The sequence below is a fragment of the Phocoena sinus genome, chromosome 21 (genome assembly GCF_008692025.1).
Source record: "Phocoena sinus isolate mPhoSin1 chromosome 21, mPhoSin1.pri, whole genome shotgun sequence".
Taxonomy (NCBI): domain Eukaryota; kingdom Metazoa; phylum Chordata; class Mammalia; order Artiodactyla; family Phocoenidae; genus Phocoena; species Phocoena sinus.
In genome coordinates, this window is record NC_045783.1 from 30,780,048 (window position 1) to 30,797,829 (window position 17,782).

Consider the following 17,782-nt stretch of genomic DNA (forward strand, 5'->3'; position numbering starts at 1 on the left):
CCCACAGCCACTTCCATTTTTGGTCCCTTGCCGTCCATTGGGCTCTCAAGAAACTCAGGTAGCCTTGAAAGCAACTACCTGAGTCTGAAAAGAAGAACAAAAGGCTATTTGGAAATAGAACTGAATGATTTGTCCACTCACATGGGCTTTGGAAACATCCAGACAGCAGTTAGATGTCTCTTCAGTCTGTTGCCTAAAATTTAGACCACAGCAAAGGAAGATTACATATCACGGCAAGAGAAAATCTTAAAAGTCTCCTCCAGAAGTATTGGTAGGCAGGTGACCTTAACTTGTTTTATTTGCCAGAGACAATTCAGATGAAAATACGAAGTGGAGATAAACAAATGAGATTGTATTGCTGTTTTACTGACTCACGGCTAAAATTTTAAAATGAAAACTCTTAAGTTCTCTATTTGTGTCTCTATTTGTGTCTGTATGTTTATGTATTTCTATATATATGTATGTTATAGGTGTGTAATAGTTTCCTACCTCTGGACGGTATTATCACATTAATTTATAAAATCCCTTAGAGTTCTATTCAAATTGGTTTAGAGATAAATGAGCACTTAGATAAATTATGTTCTTAAAACACTCAGGAATACAGAAACTAACCCAAGTTTTTTTAAGTTCACATGATCTTGAATAATCTTTTTGCTAGTTCTTATATTGTTGATACAGTTGTTGATAAATTGACAACTCAGGGTTGTCGGCTTTAAATATGTAATGCAGATATGCAATTTTTTCCACCTATGTTTACTATTCAAATAAGCTTATGTTATCTCTACCAGATATTTAAGATTATAAATTATAAATCAACCCTTAGAGCAAAAGATATAATAAAAAGGAATTGCTTGATGTCAAGCATGGCAGTTAAAAAAAAAGAGGCAAGAACCACAAATATATAATTTTTTGTTCTTCGCTTTTGTGATTTTTTATTTTGATACTTGCGTGACTTGTCAACAAGAAAAACAACTTAAGATGATGGATGGCTAGCTTTGTTTAATTAATGGCTCATGAAATTTTCATGAGTAATTCAAGTATAATTGTTCAGAACAAGTAAATTAAATAGATATAAGTGGACTAAAAGTTTATAAATGAACTTTTCAATGGTAATTATGTTTTATGCCTCCTGAAAAATAGTTTCAAACATTTTTTTCATAACTTGAAACCTTAAAGCTATACGAACTTAAGTCAAAGATGGATAATCATTGACTACATAATTTCCAAATAAGATAAAATATTGAAATATTAATTGCTGAAGAGAAATTTAATTTTATTTACTTTTGGCATCTTGTTTTCATATGGTATAGAGAAGCTAAATATATTTAGGTCTGTTAGTAAGCATGAGGAATTGTACTGTGAAAAAGACACATCTCTAGAAATTATGAAATAATGTATCATTATTACAGAATGATAGTATGTAGCAGACAGTTTGCAATTGCCTGCTTCCTAGTTTTTACTGAAAATTAGAGTTACTAATGATTAAAAAATCTAATCAATATAAATAAATGAAACCACTAGGAATAATAAGGGTAAAGAAAACAAACTGTATACAAGGAAAATATAAGGTATATTTTTGATAAGGAAGGGTATGAAAGATAAGTTTTGCTAAGGGTAAGAGAGGATAATTTTGTCCCAAAGTAGAATGAATGGTTGTTCCAGAATGAGAAAGAAGAAAAATGTAGGACAAAAACTGAGTGATGTAAGAAAATTTCTAAAGAAAGTTTGTGGAAAAGGGACCTTGGAAAAGGAATCTTTCCTTGTGTGGTCAAAACTGGCTACTATTGGATGGATTTATTTGTAAGGTTTTTTGGTTTGTTTGTTTGTTTGTTTAATTTGCCTTAGTATTAATAGTACACTGATACAAAACCAGAATTTGGTTTTCTTTCTCTGTTAAAACACAAGGTTTTCTTAGATTATTGGTTTCCTCTTAATAGGAAATGGTAAAAAAGGTTGTTTTCTTTACATTTAAGTAATCAGCTTGGGAGGATAAGATTTTGTGTTTTAAGATATTTTCCAGTGTGTCTTGTGTTTATCAGGTCTTTGATTATTTCAGAAAACCAGATCTTCTCAATATTAAGAAAGCTAAGAGTTTTTTGTTTTTTGTTTTTTTTTTTTAATAACTGGGTAACTTTCTGTATGTGCCTTTGAAATCTTTTAATTGTGACTTTGGTTAAATGGACAGCTAAGTGTTGTTTCACAGTGACACCTGTGATCCAATTTAGTCAAGTGTTCAAACCTTTTGGCATTTTTGACAATTTCCCCAAATCAAATTCTAAGTGGAGTCTCTTTGACCCCAGACTAACTTTGATATTTCCAAAATGGCCCTTGGAAAATCTCAAAGGATTTGTCTCCTTATGAAAAGAGAGATGTTGAACTAATCAGGTTTATTTTATGTGTTAACGCATCTTATATTCACGGCAGTATAGTTATTTGCATAAGTTCAGTCAAAATCTATCCTCCTTGTAACACAAAGCAATTGGAAACCTTTCTTATATTACCAAGACTTTGATTGTAATGTCATATTTGGGAATGATGTGTACTGAATCAGATATGACCAGATAGCTCTAAGGATCTAAGGTTGACTTTAAGAAGGCAATGTTTATACAGCTCCCCTTGGAAGAACCATCCTGTTCCTGGCTTACAGGGTTTCCTGCCTTACAGGTGAGTAAGGAAGGTCACTTCTGGCAGGCCCAGGAACCTCAGGATGTTTGGGGAACCTTCAGAAGAGAGGAATTCACCCAAATCTATAGGTATTGCAGTCAGATCTGGTGGCAAGTTTTTGACTTGGCTTCTTAGCCTTGAGAGGGAATGCTCCAGCAAAGCAAACTCAAACAAGGTACTATGTGGTCAGTCACTATTTTTGCTGTACTTATGTAAATAACCAGGCCAAATTTAATGAGACCAAACTTCCTTGCAAACAAATTAGTCTTACTTTGTCTTTCACAGAAATGGGTGTGACTGTAGAGAGAATGTGCTTTTTTGTTTGTTTCAATGGAAAACTTTAGTGAACTGTTGCTGCTTTCATCTTGCACATTTTGCCAGCTTTACCAAATCCTGAATTCTTCTAGTTTCCTCCTGTATCTGGCTACAACTCTCTAAGTTCACATTTCCAAATTTTGTCCTTTCTGACTTGGAATCATTGACAACGAAAACTGCCCTTTTCCTGAAACTCTGTAAGCTGCAGCTGGAAGACTTGATAGAAACTTCAAAAAAAAATGATTACAATAGATCATGTATGGGCGAGCTTCATGCCTCCTGCTGTGTGGACCTCTCAGGAAATTCATCAGAATACCTGATGCTATCACCAGTGACATTGAAACTGCAAACTAGGAAAATGTGTCAGGTGGCCAGTGCCAACCTCAGTCTAACACTTGAAGATGCTCTAAGCTCAAGTCTAAAAAATCTTGATGGCTTCCTCTTGGACTCAGAAACTGGGTTTCTAACTATTAATCTTTGTTTTTCTTTTATTTTTCATAGCAACTCCCCTCATTAAATGCCTGACTGCCAGCACCACCCAGCAAATATCCTCTACTATCAGGTTCCAATAGATGATTCAGCTGGTCTGTAATGAACAAAAGACAACTGAATGACTTGTATTATTCAGAGGAAAGAAGAATGTCTTTTCTTTCCTTGTACAAGAAGGGAGACTGACAAAGATTCTTTACTTGACCAAACTTTAGTCAGGTTCCTGAACCTTCTCCTAGGTCCATCAGTGTAGTTTGTTGTAAAATCTAGTTTTAGCAAGAACTTCCCCCTCCTCCCCATATCTGATCATTCTGGATGTCTGATCAGGTTCTTTATCTTCCACTCCCCTTCCCCGCCCAGTGATGTCTGATCACCCTGGCCTGTCCTCAGCAAGAATCTGTTAGGTTAGTTTAGCCAGAATGTCCCTCACCCCTGTTGTTTCCTCATAGTAATTTTCCATCCACTGACCCTCACCATGCTCCTTGGTTATAAATTCCCACTTCCCCATGCTGTACTTAGAGTTGAGCCTGGTCTTTCTCCCCACCGCCCTGTAAAATCCCTTTGCAGTGGTCCCTATACTTATGTCGATAATAAAGTCTGCCTTACCATCTTCAACAAGCATCATTGGATATCTTTTCGTTGACAAAGCTAACCCTATTTTGCACGTGTGGTTTCCACTATCAGTCTACCTTAACATGGAAGGAAGCTTCAGGAATCAGCAATGATTGTTTCCTCTAACAGCTGACACAGATTTTGCCCCCGTACTTAGGAGGTCAAGGAGCGCTGCTTCTTTATATAGGACATTTAAAAGAGGGTAAAATCATTTATTTTCTTCTAGAAATATGGTGTACTATATAACCTAATTTATACTTTTCCTATGAGTTGTATCAGAAAACTTTAAGGATGTTACGTATGTTTTATGCAACCAGCATTTTGTGACCGTGAGGACAACGCGTGATTTCAGATGCAAGTCCCTTCATGAGCTTTTAATTTTATGGTAGCTCCTTCTTTGAATAACAATTTATCAGGTGAAAGTTTTTATTTCTGCTCATCTCTTCTGGGATAATGCCTTATAAGTTGTGTCCTTAGTTGCAAATAGATAAAATAATTTTAAATGGTGTGTTTTATTCCTCTTGCAGGGACCTTTTACCCAAAGATTTTGTAGTTTATACCTACAACAAGGAAGGGGCTCTGATCTCTGACTACCCTGATATACAGGTAATATATTTTCCTCCTGACCCTATAGCAGAATTTAAAACAATTATAATTTTAAAGTGCGTTCTCTTCAGGTACTCAGGACTGTTACCTTGTGCTTCCCCAAGGACCTCTTTTGGTATTATTATATATGGCATTGTCCTGGGGTGGGAGTGTGAGTGCATTGACATAAATTAAACAGTATTTACCTTACGGCTCTCCTGGTTCTCCATGGTCAAGTGATTTTTAAAAGAGCAGGAAAATAATCTTCTATTGAATGATAATCCTTATAGATTATGAAGGGGAAAAGTTTGATTTATTTTTTTATTTTTTATTTTATCCATTTTTGCTGAAAATGGATACCTCTTAAAGTACATCTTACTTTCTTATTAAACCATTTGACTTGCCATTAGTGCTTAGTAAAGAACAAACACTTGTTTCCTATTATATGTTCTGATTTTTTGCTGAAAACAATTATTTTCTTAAGAATTGTGGTCCTAAAAAAAAAAAAAAAAAAAGAATTGTCGTCCTTTTTGCATCAGAGAACAGAGTTTTCCTGAGGACAGAACTGGCCAGGAATACTTGAAATAATTGGCAGATGTCAACTTTGCTTTATGTGTTATTTAATTAGAGCATACATATTTCTAATTTTAGTTGGGAAGAGCGTCTTAAAGTCCCTTTTGGCAGTTAGGTAATATATATTCTTATTTTTTGCTATAGTTTTCATGAGAAATCTTTGTTACCATTAAACATGTATTATTTTTCCCCTGAGCTTTGTTATGTTTTGCTAGGTGGAATTGTTTATGTTAGTTTTGCACTTTTGCAGCTCTCTTCAAATAAATAGAAGGCAAAACCTTTATTTTATTTTATTTATTTATTTTTAACATCTTTATTGGAGTATAATTACTTTACAATGTTGTGTTAGTTTCTGCTGTATAACAAAGTGAATCAGCTATACATATACAAATGTCCCCATATCCCCTCCTTCTTGTGTCTCCCTCCCACCCTCCCTATCCCACCCCTCTAGGTGGTCACAAAGCACCGAGCTGATCTCCCTGTGCTATGCAGCTGCTTCCCACTAGCTAGCTCTTTTACATTTGGTAGTGTATATATGTCAATGCCACTCTCTCACTTCGTCCCAGCTTACCTTTCCCCCTACCTGTGTCCTCAAGTCCATTCTCTATGTCTGCGACTTTATTCCTGTCCTGTCCCTAGGTTCATCAGAACCATTTTTTTTTAGACTCCATATATATGTGTTAGCATACGGTATTTGTTTTTCTGTTTCTGACTTACTTCACTCTGTATGACAGACTCTAGGTCCATCCACCTCACTACAAATAACTCAATTTCGTTTCTTTTTCTGGCTGAGTAATATTCCATTGTATATATGTGCTACATCTTCTTTATCCATTCATCTGTCAGTGGACATTTAGGTTACTTCCATGTGCTGGCTATTGTAAATAGAGCTGCAATGAACATTGTGTACATGACTCTTTTTGAATTATGAAAACCTTTATTTTAGATTAATTATTAGTACTTAAAAAAAAGGCAGTGCTGACTTAGATCCATCCTTTGCTGGCCAGTTTTCTGACTCCTTTATCTCAGTGTTGTGTTTGTCCATTGTTTTATTTTATTTGTTTTGTTTTGTTTTATTGTTTGTGCATTGTTTAATAGCAAAATAGTAGAGGAGTTTAAATGTATGTGATAGCATAAACCAGAACACAGATAATCCATTCAGCTGTTCATCCATCCATCCAGTCATCCATCCGAAGATTACTATAGCATGAGACCAAAGACCACATAATTTATGCCACTCAACAAAAGCAGTGATTTTAAAAAGGAATTTTTTCTCTTGGAGCGGTTTCTTGGCCTGGATTTTGGTAACACACACTGCTTGGACTTGATTCCTGGCTCTATTATTTATTTGCTGGTCAAGTTTCTTTAACCTGTTTGTGCCTTAGAATCCTCACCTTAAAATGGGAATAATAATTATAACTTCATGGAGTTATTGGGAAGCTTAAATGAGTTAATACTTGTAAGATATACTTAGAACAGTCAGTCCAACAACTGTGAACTCAATAAATATTATTTTTTACTATTATTGAAAATTTATATGCTTAAAACTGCTAAAAATGATTTCAGTTTTATAGAAATTTATTCAACTGTTATCATAAAGAATTACAATTTAATTATGTTTTCCTGGGTGTTTGAAAAATAAAAACTAAGACAGATGGAGCCTTTCACTTATTGGTTATTGAATATTGTTCAAATAGATAAAAGTATGACTATAGATTTGAGATAGTAATTAAAACTTTGGTACTGGGATTTTTGTGTGTGTGGCAACATTGTCAGATATCATCATGGAATATACTTTTGTTCATAAAATGCAGTTAAGTTACACTGAGAAAATGTAAATGCTTTCCCTTGTGATTCTGTTATTTAAATTAGTTTGTAAAGCTCTTATGTGGCTTTCATCATCAGCATCTTTCACAAGGCCATTTTTCACAAAGAAACACAGTTTTAATAACCACTTGATATGAGTTGCTATGTGAAATAAAAGTTCAAATTAGTATTAGTCTTTGAACTTTGGGGTACCTTGCAAATGCATTAGAAAGTCTCTCAACTAACTCCCTCAGTTAATTAATGCTCCTTCTTTCCTCTGAAAAATTTGTTGACTGTCCCAAGCTCGCTGGCCCTTGTGGCTGGTAGGCTCTTCTCGGATACTTCTGAGTACCTCTACTCCCAGTAGTTGAGTTTTTTGCTTACAGTTTTTGTGTTTCCAAAACTGTTTATGCCATTTATACCTTTATTCTAATCATGCGATTCAATTGGGTGTTTTGTAAACTTGCAAAATAGGATTTGTTGTTTTTTTAAAAAACTAAATTGAAGGCTTTGAAAAGATTTGATAAAACCAAGTTATTAAAGAAATACCATCAAGTTGGTAGATTGAGTGATCAAGTGCTGGATTTCAGTCATGTCAAATGAGAGCTTCTATTATAGTGGAAGTAGAAGCATTTAATTTTTGAGCGCTGTGAGTTACTGTCTTACTATCTCATAAGTGCTACCTCATCTGTAATAGAAGAGGTGTCTCTTTTCCTCTAGTGAGAAGAAGACAGTATCAAAGCTAGACTTTAACTACAAAGCACTAGAAAGAAAACAGTGGTTGTAAATAGCCTCACACTGGAAAAAGTTGTAAAATGTTGAAATTTCACCTGTGTTGTTTAGTGCATAATTGTTTAATTTTTAAAAAAATGTTCACAGTTTTAGACTTATAGGAAAAGTTGCAGGAATGATAGAAAACATTCGTGCATACCCTTTACCTAGATTCTCCAAATGTTAGCATTTATCACATATACTTTATCCCTTCTCTCTCTTTTTTTTTCTTTCCTGAAGAGTATGTTGTACACCTGGTGTCCCTTTACTCTTAAATACTTCAGCGTAAATTTCCTAAAAACAAGAATTTCTTTTATGTCACCATAGTATAGTTCTCAAAATTAAGAAGTTAACATTGAAGCAATACTGTTATTCAGTTACATACCTTATTGATATTTGTTTTGGTCCATTATCCTAATAATGTACTTTATAGTGAAAGGAAATCCAGTTTCACTTGTTATGCTCAGCGGTCTCCCGTTTCCTTTAATCCAGAAATCCATAGTCTTCCCTTGTATTTCACAACATTGGCATTTTTGAGAAGTACAGGCCGACTTTTTGTAGAACGTCCTGCAATTTGGGTTTGTGTGATGTTTACTCATGATTGGATTCAGGTTACGCACTTTTGGCAGGAATCCACCCTGAAGGGACATTGAGCCGTTCTGTTCTCTGTATCATATCATGAGCATGTGCTGCAATTAGTTTATCACTGACAGTGTTAACATTGATGATTAAGGAGTTGTCTGCTGGGTTTCTTCTCTGTAAAGTTACTGTGTTTTGCCTTTTTTGGTTAGATACTTTGAAGCTTAGTAACTATCCCAATGCTTCTCAAATTTTTACCCACTAGTTTTAGTATTTAGTATTTGCCTGAATCAGTTGTTATGATGGTTGTCAAAATGGTGATTTCCTAATTTCATCAGTGCTTCTGTATTCACTGGTGGTTTCTACTGTAAGGAAGAGTTTTTCCTTCTTACTCGTTTATATCAGCATAGACTCATGGGTTCTTACTGTATCATTAGTGAAATTGAAAATCTTTTCATTTATATAAGGGCATTTTTATATCTTCTTTTGTGAATTGTCTGTTCAACTCTTTTGCTCCATCTCCTATTAGGTTTAATCTTTCCCCTTTAATGTTTCAGAGTTCTTTGTATTATATATAATATAGTATAGTTTTATCTATGATAAAAGTTACAGATACTTCTCACCAGTCTCTGAGTTGTCTTTTGACTTTTTTTTTTGGTGTTTCTTTTAATGTAGAAGTTAAAAAAAATTTTTTTTAATACAGTGAAAATTATCAGTCTTTTCTTCTGTTGACTCTAGATTTTGAGTGATAGAAAGTCTTTCTCTACACCAGCTTAAAGAGGGATTCACTCATGTTTTCTTTTAGTTCTTGCATGGGTTCACTTTTTTAAATGTTTGGATTCTTGATCCATTTGGAGCTTATTCTTATGTATGGTGTGAGGTATGGATCTACTTTGAATGTCTAACTGGTTGGCTGAGCTCCACTTGTTAAAAAGTGCATCTTTGCCTCAGTGATTTGAGATGCCACTTTTATCATATAAGTTTCCACATGTATTTCAGTCTACTTTGAGACTTCGTATTCTGCTCCACTAGTTGGTCTCTCAGTTAACGCACCACCAGGACCCTACTGTTTTAATTATTAAGGCCCGATGATATGTCATAAGGTCTGGCAGGACTGGTCCTCCTCCTCCTCCTCCCACTCCCCTTGGCTTTTTTTTTTTTAGTGCTTTACAGTTGTTTTAAAGATGAAAAAATCTCATTGTGTACTAAAAAATTCTGATATTAGTAAGTGATATGCTTGCATTTCCACTGGTCAATTTCTCGCTCAAGATTAAGGATAAAGTCTCTTTAATTTTTAAAGATGGTTAAATGTATAACTAATAATAATAATAATAGTATAATCGGTATGCTTATATGAAGAAAAGAAAATCATCGGATCAAAGTCACTGTTTTTGCCGTGTACTGAATTTTTTCCCCCTTGGTGTCACTAGCCTGTCACAAGGTCCTCTTCTGTATTGGATTTCAGTTGGCTGCTGTGGCATCTTCTTGCCTGGGATTAAAAATGTTAAACATGACGTTATGCTTCCTTGTTCTGCTTCTAGGTTTAAAGGTTATAGGAGTAGAGTTGTTTGTACTCAGTGTCCTCTGGAATTCTGCCTAAACATTTGTGTAGCTGTAGGGGGTTAGTAGACAGTCTGAAGATAGTAAAAGAATGCCATGTGATAATTATGGGATGCCAATAATAAAAATTTTTAGTTTATGGACCTTAAGTAATTTTGTTAGTTCTGCAGTTTCTATGATGATTTTCAGCAATGTAACAGTATTTGAAGATAATACAGTTTTTATCATTTAGAATCATTGTCATTATCGGGGATACGTGGAGGGCGTTTATAATTCATCGATTGCTCTTAGCAACTGTTTTGGACTCAGGTAAGGAATTTTCTTTATCAATTTTTTAGTTTTTTTTCATTCCTTTATTTCTTCCCCCTTTACGTATCTCGGTCTCCAGATCAAGTCATTTTAGGGGACTTAAATTTAGATTTTACTTTGATGTTGCTGAAGGTCTTTATAGCTGTGTTTCAGATGTCATTTTCAGCATGTTTATTTAGGACAATCTTGCAGTTGATGAGTTTTAATAACTAAAGAAAAAATTTCATTTTTTTGAGTCCACTAAATAAACTTTGCTATTTAAAATAGCGCATACTTTAAATTTCTGTCACCCTTTAGGTTTATAAGATTTTCACCTATATTCTTTCATCTAAGGTCAATAATGACTGTGAAAAGGGGCTGATTATTTCCATATTTAGGTGAGCAAGCTGAGGTTCAGAGAAATCATATCATGTATCAAGTGAAGTGATAATAATATTAAAATTAAATTTATTAAGGGCCAGGCAGCATGACACTGGGCTGGTTGATTGTTTGCATGATTGATTGAACTAAGAAATATTACTTTAAATTCTCAAACCAACTATATAAGATGGCTATGACTATCTCCATTTAAGTAATGATACTTGTAGAACAGTTACTGTGTGCCAGGCAACGTTCTAAGTACTTTGCATGTATTAAGTAATTTAGTTTTCAGAACAACTCTATGGAGAATGTAAACTAAGGCTAGTAGGAAACATTTGGGATTCAAACTCTGGTCCTCTGGCTCCAGACTTCACACGTTTAGCCACTGTTCTGAGTTGCCTTTCCTTATACAGCAAACCCTTGGAGAGGTTAGGTAACTTTCAGGCAATCATGCTAGTGAGTAGTCATCTTGTGCTTTAAGTTTAGGTCTGCCTGCCTCTAAAGCCTCTCTGTTTTTCTCTATACCATTCTACCCCTTCTTACATATGTTAAGAAGTAGGACTTTTATTCAGGTTTCTTAATTCCTTTTCCTGTGTATTGTTTTTTTTCATTCTAAAAAATTGTGTATGTGTAATACAACACTTAAGAGGCTTGCTGCATATAGAGAATGTGAGTTATGGGATTGAACCCCTGCAAAACAGCTCTCGTTTTGAGCACATCTTTTATCGAATGGATGATGTCCACAAAGAGCCTGTGAAATGTGGGGTTTCCAACAAGGATACAGAGGAAGAAACCACAAAGGATGAAGAGGAAGAGCCTCCTAGCGTCACTCAGCTACTTCGAGTAAGGACATAATGTATTTCTTCATGGCTGAGACTCAAGTTTAAAAAAAATGATGTGTTTGTGCCTTAAACCAATACCTGTTATTACTGTGTTTTTGCCAACTGTGTGCCAGACATTGTGATGGGTACTAAGGGGATAAAAAGACGAGCACTACGCAGTTCCTGCCAGCAAGATGAGTACAATCAGGCTTCTGTGTTTCGGAAACTAGGGCTTAAGTCTTAAACAGTAACTGTATTTCTTTTTGTCATTGCTACCTAATAGCCCTTTACAGTGACTTTGAGAGGGTTTTTAAAAAAATATTAATTAATTTATTTACTTTTGGCTGCGTTGGGTCTTCATTGCTGCGCGCAGGCTTTCTCTAGTTGCGGCGAGCTGGGGCTACTCTTCGTTGCGGTGCGCGGGCTTCTCATTGCGGTGGCTTCTCTTGTTGCGGAGCATGGGCTCTAGGTGCGTGGGCTTCAGTAGTTGTGGCTCGAGGGCTCTAGAGCGCAGGCTCAGTAGTTGTGGCTCGCGAGCTCTAGAGCGCAGGCTTGGTAGTTGTGGCGCACGGGCTTAGTTGCTCCGCGGCATGTGGGATCTTCCCGGACCGGGGCTTGAACCCGTGTCTCCTGCATTGGTAGTTAGATTCTTAACCACTGTGCCACTAGGGAAGTCCAGCCGTGGACTTTTTTTTTTTTTTTTCTTTTTGTACGCGGGCCTCTCACTGTTGTGGCCTCTCCCGCTACAGAGCACAGGCTCCGGACGCGCAGGCTCAGCGGCCATGGCTCACGGGCGCAGCCGCTCCGCGGCATGTGGGATCTTCCCAGACCGGGGCACTGCGCCACCAGGGAAGCCCCAGCCGTGGGCTTTTTGATGTGAATATGCTTTACACAGACTGGAGTGGTAATTCTGGAGCTCTAAAGTGAGAAAGAGAGAGAGAGGGAAAGAGAGAGATTGAGTGTTAGGACTTTAATGATCTCAGATTTTTTCCAGGGTCACTCGTGGTATCCCTGATTTGAGACTTCTTTAGGATTCCTTGGCTTACTCTTGACAGGAGTCTCTTAACCTGTGTGTGTGTGTGTGTGTGTGTATGTGTGTGTGTGTGTGTGTAGTTTAGATATTAGAAGATCAGTTATTCTGCTTTGGAAACTTGAATAACTCATATTGTCTTTAACTAGATACAATTTTTCTCACATCAGTACAGATGGCAGATATCACTTTTTTAGAAAAACGTGTTTTTTTGGCTTTATTGATCTAGGATGTGTTAAAATCATTTTATGAAGTTCTTAACAGACGTGAAATAAGTGACTAGAGATTAGCGTAAGATCATTATGTATGAAAAACGTGTAGCCTTATACCTTTTTTTTTTCTTTTTGCCTTTATGATGTTTGTGTTTGACAGAGAAGAAGAGCTGTCCTGCCACAGACCCGCTATGTGGAGCTGTTCATTGTCGTAGACAAGGAAAGGGTAGGATTGGTGACAGTTTTTCTTCTTTTTCATGAAAAGCAGATGAGAAGTGAGCATCCCATGAAGGAAATATTAAATATAACGTATTTGTATTGATTTCTGTTAAATGTAATTTAAAAACTAAATGACTTTTTTTCTTAATATTCATACATGATATTCCTAATACCTCCAGAACTGAATGTAGCAAATGAGATTACCTCTACCTTTATTTTTTACTGGTGATTTTCTTCCCCCTGTTCTTTTGGGTGATTTGCATATGCTGAATTTCTTAAGTGAAACTGTTCTGCCTCTTAGTTAAGCTCTTGAGACTTTTTCAGAGACATTTAAAGGACTGTGGTGATAAACCCAGTTAATCAGAAATTGCTTTGTTGCCTAATAAAATTGCTTTTCTTTCTAGAATTTCAGCTAACCTATTTAAGAGATAGAAAACTATATTTAGGAGATAGAAAACTATCTATCTAAGAGAAAGATATCTCTAAGAGGTATCTATCTATCTATCTATTCTATTTAAGAGTTAGAAAACTTCCAGGTTCTGGCATGCTTTAGAAGGGAGCAGAGGAGAATAGGTCAGCTTAGCATTTACTATTTATTTCATTGTACAGGATAACACCAGGGCATTTTCCTTATTCATACTTAAGAATTGTGCTTTACTCAACTAAAAAAAGTTATGTGTCTATTTCAGCATTTACAGCATTATCAATTTTAGATAAAGCTGCTATATAATTTAACCTATAGATTATTTGAAACGTTTTGTCTGACTTGTACTTCCAACTTTGTGCGAATAAGCTGTTTGCAGAAACTTAACACAATTGACAAGTTCTTTCTTGTAACCTGCAGAGACAGTTTTGAGGACTTTTATGTTTTTTTAATAAAAAATCCCTTATTGTATGTAGACTGGAAAAAAAAACAAGCCATATTTTTAAGAGATAGAAATATATTCAGATTTGTTCATTATAGGTTCTTTATCCTCAAGTGTAGAAGGAAGAAGCATAAAGGAGTATGAACAAGCATGAACTTTGTCCCAGATAATGTGTAAAATGTTCCTGTAGAATGTTGTGGACAAGTGACAAAAATAGAGATTTGAAAAGTTTTTCTTTATTACTCTCTCCACATAGGTAGAAAATGGTTCAAAATAAAAATGGTTCTATTTTAATCAAACCTTGTCAAATGTATTAAAAATTTTTTTTTCTTGTTTAGGAAAATCATGATAAAATGTCTAATTAATAAAATCGGATATATTCTGGTATTAATGCCCTTATCATAGAGCAAAACCACATATTCTTTTTTAAATGTTCTTTTAATTAGTTATTAAATTGGTTATATTAAAATAATATTAAAATAGACATTTGGATTTAGCTAGATCTCAAAGAAGTGAATCAGTCATAATCAACTGTTTGGCTTAATATGGTTAAACTTTTATATATCTCTATATTTCTATCTACATATAATGTTTTCACTAGTGAACATTGGTTAATCTCTGATAATTAATTTAGCCCAAAGTTTAGAAATTGGTTATTGGTAATGTCGTTAGCCTAAGAGGTGAAAGGATCAGGAAGTCTTTCAGATTGTCTTTCATTCCTTTATCTATGTATTTTGATTGTTTTAGACTCTACCTTTGTGAAAAGCTTGAAAATATTTTTGCATTAAAATGAATTAAAGACTGTTAAGTATGAAACTCATTTTAAAGTTGTACTGCTTTGGAGAAGATTAAGATTTCAGTGCTTTTTTCATTATTCATTTCACCCACGTACCTGCTTTTCTTTTATTCCTATTTATCACTAAAATGTATCCTTTAGACTTATTAGTTTGAAATGCAGGAGAATGTCTAAGTGCCTCAGTTTTTGGTTCAGAGGAAACATTTGGATTCTTATCTTCATTGTAAGAGATTATAGAAATTTTATTCTTAAATTGCTTTGGTGATAATGATTTCCCTTCTTTGCTTTTCAGTATGACATGATGGGAAGAAACCAGACTGCAGTGCGAGAAGAGATGATTCTTTTAGCAAACTACTTGGATAGCGTGAGTTGTATTTTCTATCAGCTGGGATTATTCTGTCCTCTCCTCTCACAGTCTCCGAATGGAATTTTAAAATTGTCTCATTTTGAGCTCTGATTATTCTAGAGCCTAAGTAAGTAACTCAGTCTTTCAGGGGTCTGCTCTCTAATTTGTTTTGTAACTTTTTTATGTTTAAAAGTAGAGTATAATTGTAGAGAGAGAGACTCTGAGACAAGCAAGAGATTTCGAATTAGCATCTACTTTATCTTTAATGTGAATGAAAAATTCATCGGCTGATCTAAGAAAGAAATGGAAAATTTTATTGAACCAAATTTGAGGATTATAACCCAGGAAGAGCATCTCAGAAAGCTCTGAGAACTGTTCCCCTCGTTAGAAGTCAAGGTACAGTTATATAAGTTTTTTGAGACGGAGAGCTGTACATTCAATGAGGCATTATTGACAGTTTACACAATCCAGACTTAATTATCATCGTGGCCCCTAACAGGTCAAGAAGGAATGTTATCTTTTAAGGAGTTGTCTTATTGATGCTAGGAGAATGCTGCTCTTTATGGTTGAGCAGGTATTTCTGCCGATGGGGGAGGTTTGGTCGATGCCTAATGCAGATACACAATGCACAGTGCGGGGAGAGAGGAGGCCAAAGGGCAGAGCAAAATGTATTTGCTTAAATTTTTCTCATCTTGCCATAAAATATGACTTTTATTTCATAGCAGATAGGCTAAAGTACTTTGGTATTTATAAAAAGATCTTTGAATTTTTACTGAGAGAATCATATTTTAAATAAGGCTGCCTCCTCTGAAACTATGACACTGTGTGTGAGTGTGTGTGTGTGTGTGTGTCTATGTGAGAGAGAGAGAGAGAGAAGGAGGGAGTTGGTTTGAGATTTTGGAGTTTATTCATCCAGTGGGAGATATTGGAGAATTAGCTACATGTTCTTAAAAGATAATTTCATCTCTAAGTTGTTCCCCTAATACGAATACCAAGCATAATAATGATGATGATGATAATGATAACATTCTATTGGATATTTATAACATTCTAGAAACTGAGTCAATTGCCTTACATTTATTAACTCACTTATTCCTCACAGTATCTCTGTGAAATAGATATGAGTTCCATAATCCTTTATCTGAAACCTTTGGGGTGCATGTCATTAGAATTTTAGATAAGAGTTTAGGTAGGTAATACAGTTCACTTCGCATACATTTATAACATATAGTTCACTATGTATTACATTACACCTCCAACAGGGTCCTGGGGTAGCACCTTGTAATCAATCTCATTGATATTTCTGTAGTGAAATATATGAATATTTACATTAAGTGAGCTAAATATGGACTATAAATAGGCTTGCATTAGTTTAGGGAAAGTTTTGGAATCAAAATACCCAAAACTTTAAATATCCAGAGTTTGTCAGATTTTGGAATGGAAGATAAAAAGGATTTTGAATCTTTACTTTTGTTTTATGGATGAGGAAACTGAGACCCTTGAGAAGTTAGAGTCTCATGATATTGAAGGGAATTTTTTTTGGAGCGGAGGAGTCCTGTTTTAAATTTAAGTAGTTGTGTTACTTAAAGATATTCTCATATTCTTTATTGTATTATTTTTTATTGAAGCATAGTTGTACAATATTATATATGTTACAGGTGTACAGTATGCTGATTCACAATCTTTAAAGGTTACACTCCATTTATAGTTATTATAAAATATTGGCTACTGTTCCTTGTATTGTACAATATATCCTTGTAACTTATTTTATATATAATAGTTTGTACCTTTTAATCCCCTATCCTTGTATTGCCCCCTCCCTTCCTTCTCCCCACTGGTAACCACTCGTGTGTTCTCTATATCTGTGAGTCTGTTTCTTATTTGTTATATTCACTAGTTTGTTGTATGTTTTTAGATTCCACATGTAAGTGATACTGTACTGTACTTGTCTTTCTCTTTCTGACTTATTTCACTTAGCATAATACTGTTCAAGTCCATGCATGCTGCTGCAAATGGCAAAAATTTCATTCTTTTTATGGTTGAATAATATTCCATTGTATGTATGTGTATATATATACCTCACCTTCTTACCCATTCATCTGTTGATGGACACTTAGATTGCTTCCATATCCTGGCTATAGTAAATAATACTGCTGTGAACATTGGGGTGAACATATCTTTTCAAATTAGTGTTTTTGCTTTTTCAGATATGTAACCAGGAATTATTCTCATATTCTTTAATACATTTATATATTTTTATTTGTTTTCTTTCCAGATGTACATCATGTTAAATATTCGAATTGTGCTAGTTGGGCTGGAGATTTGGACAAATGGAAATCTGATCAACATAATCGGAGGTGCGGGTGATGTGTTGGGGAACTTTGTACAGTGGCGGGAAAAGTTTCTTATAACACGTCGGAGACATGACAGTGCACAGCTAGTTCTGTAAGTGATTTTTTTTAAAGGTACTATTAATGGCGTGGTCAGAATAATAATTTTTGCTTTTTTTCTTTTATTAGAATCATATTCTGTTAAGGTTTTTGAGCATTCATTTAAATGAGGAAAATTTTTGCTACTATAGGACAAGTGACAGTATGATAATAAGACCTCTCTTTTGTGTTGGAGCCTCTGTGACCTTTATCCCATGTCCTTCTTCCTCTTTCTTGGGCTTACTTCCTCATTTTGGTATGGCATGTTTTCTAGTTTCTTCTTGTGTAAGGATATATTGAAAGAAAAAATTTTGACCTCTTGCATGTTGGAAAATGTGTTTCACGGCCTCAAAACAGAATTTAAAAATTATCTCCTGTACACCAGAAAGTAACAAAACATTCTAAATCAACTGTACTTCAATTAATTAAAAAAATTATCT

The 17,782-nt window shown here is 34.9% G+C and overlaps 1 protein-coding gene across 3 annotated transcripts in view; it reads left to right on the forward strand.

Moving 5' to 3' along the window:
- Positions 1–17,782, forward strand: part of ADAM9 (ADAM metallopeptidase domain 9) — a 103,294-nt gene that overhangs the window by 24,954 nt on the left and 60,558 nt on the right. For 2 of the 3 annotated variants that reach the window (XR_004347880.1, XM_032618537.1), the window contains exons 4-9: positions 4,608–4,686; positions 10,187–10,263; positions 11,271–11,466; positions 12,847–12,912; positions 14,860–14,931; positions 17,189–17,358. Coding sequence is in view for 2 of the 3 variants with exons in the window: in XM_032618537.1 (XP_032474428.1) it covers positions 4,608–4,686; positions 10,187–10,263; positions 11,271–11,466; positions 12,847–12,912; positions 14,860–14,931; positions 17,189–17,358 (660 nt within the window). In the remaining variant the exon portion in view is untranslated. The remainder of the gene's footprint in view (positions 1–4,607; positions 4,687–10,186; positions 10,264–11,270; positions 11,467–12,846; positions 12,913–14,859; positions 14,932–17,188; positions 17,359–17,782) is intronic. The other variant, XM_032618538.1, reaches the window with a different exon arrangement.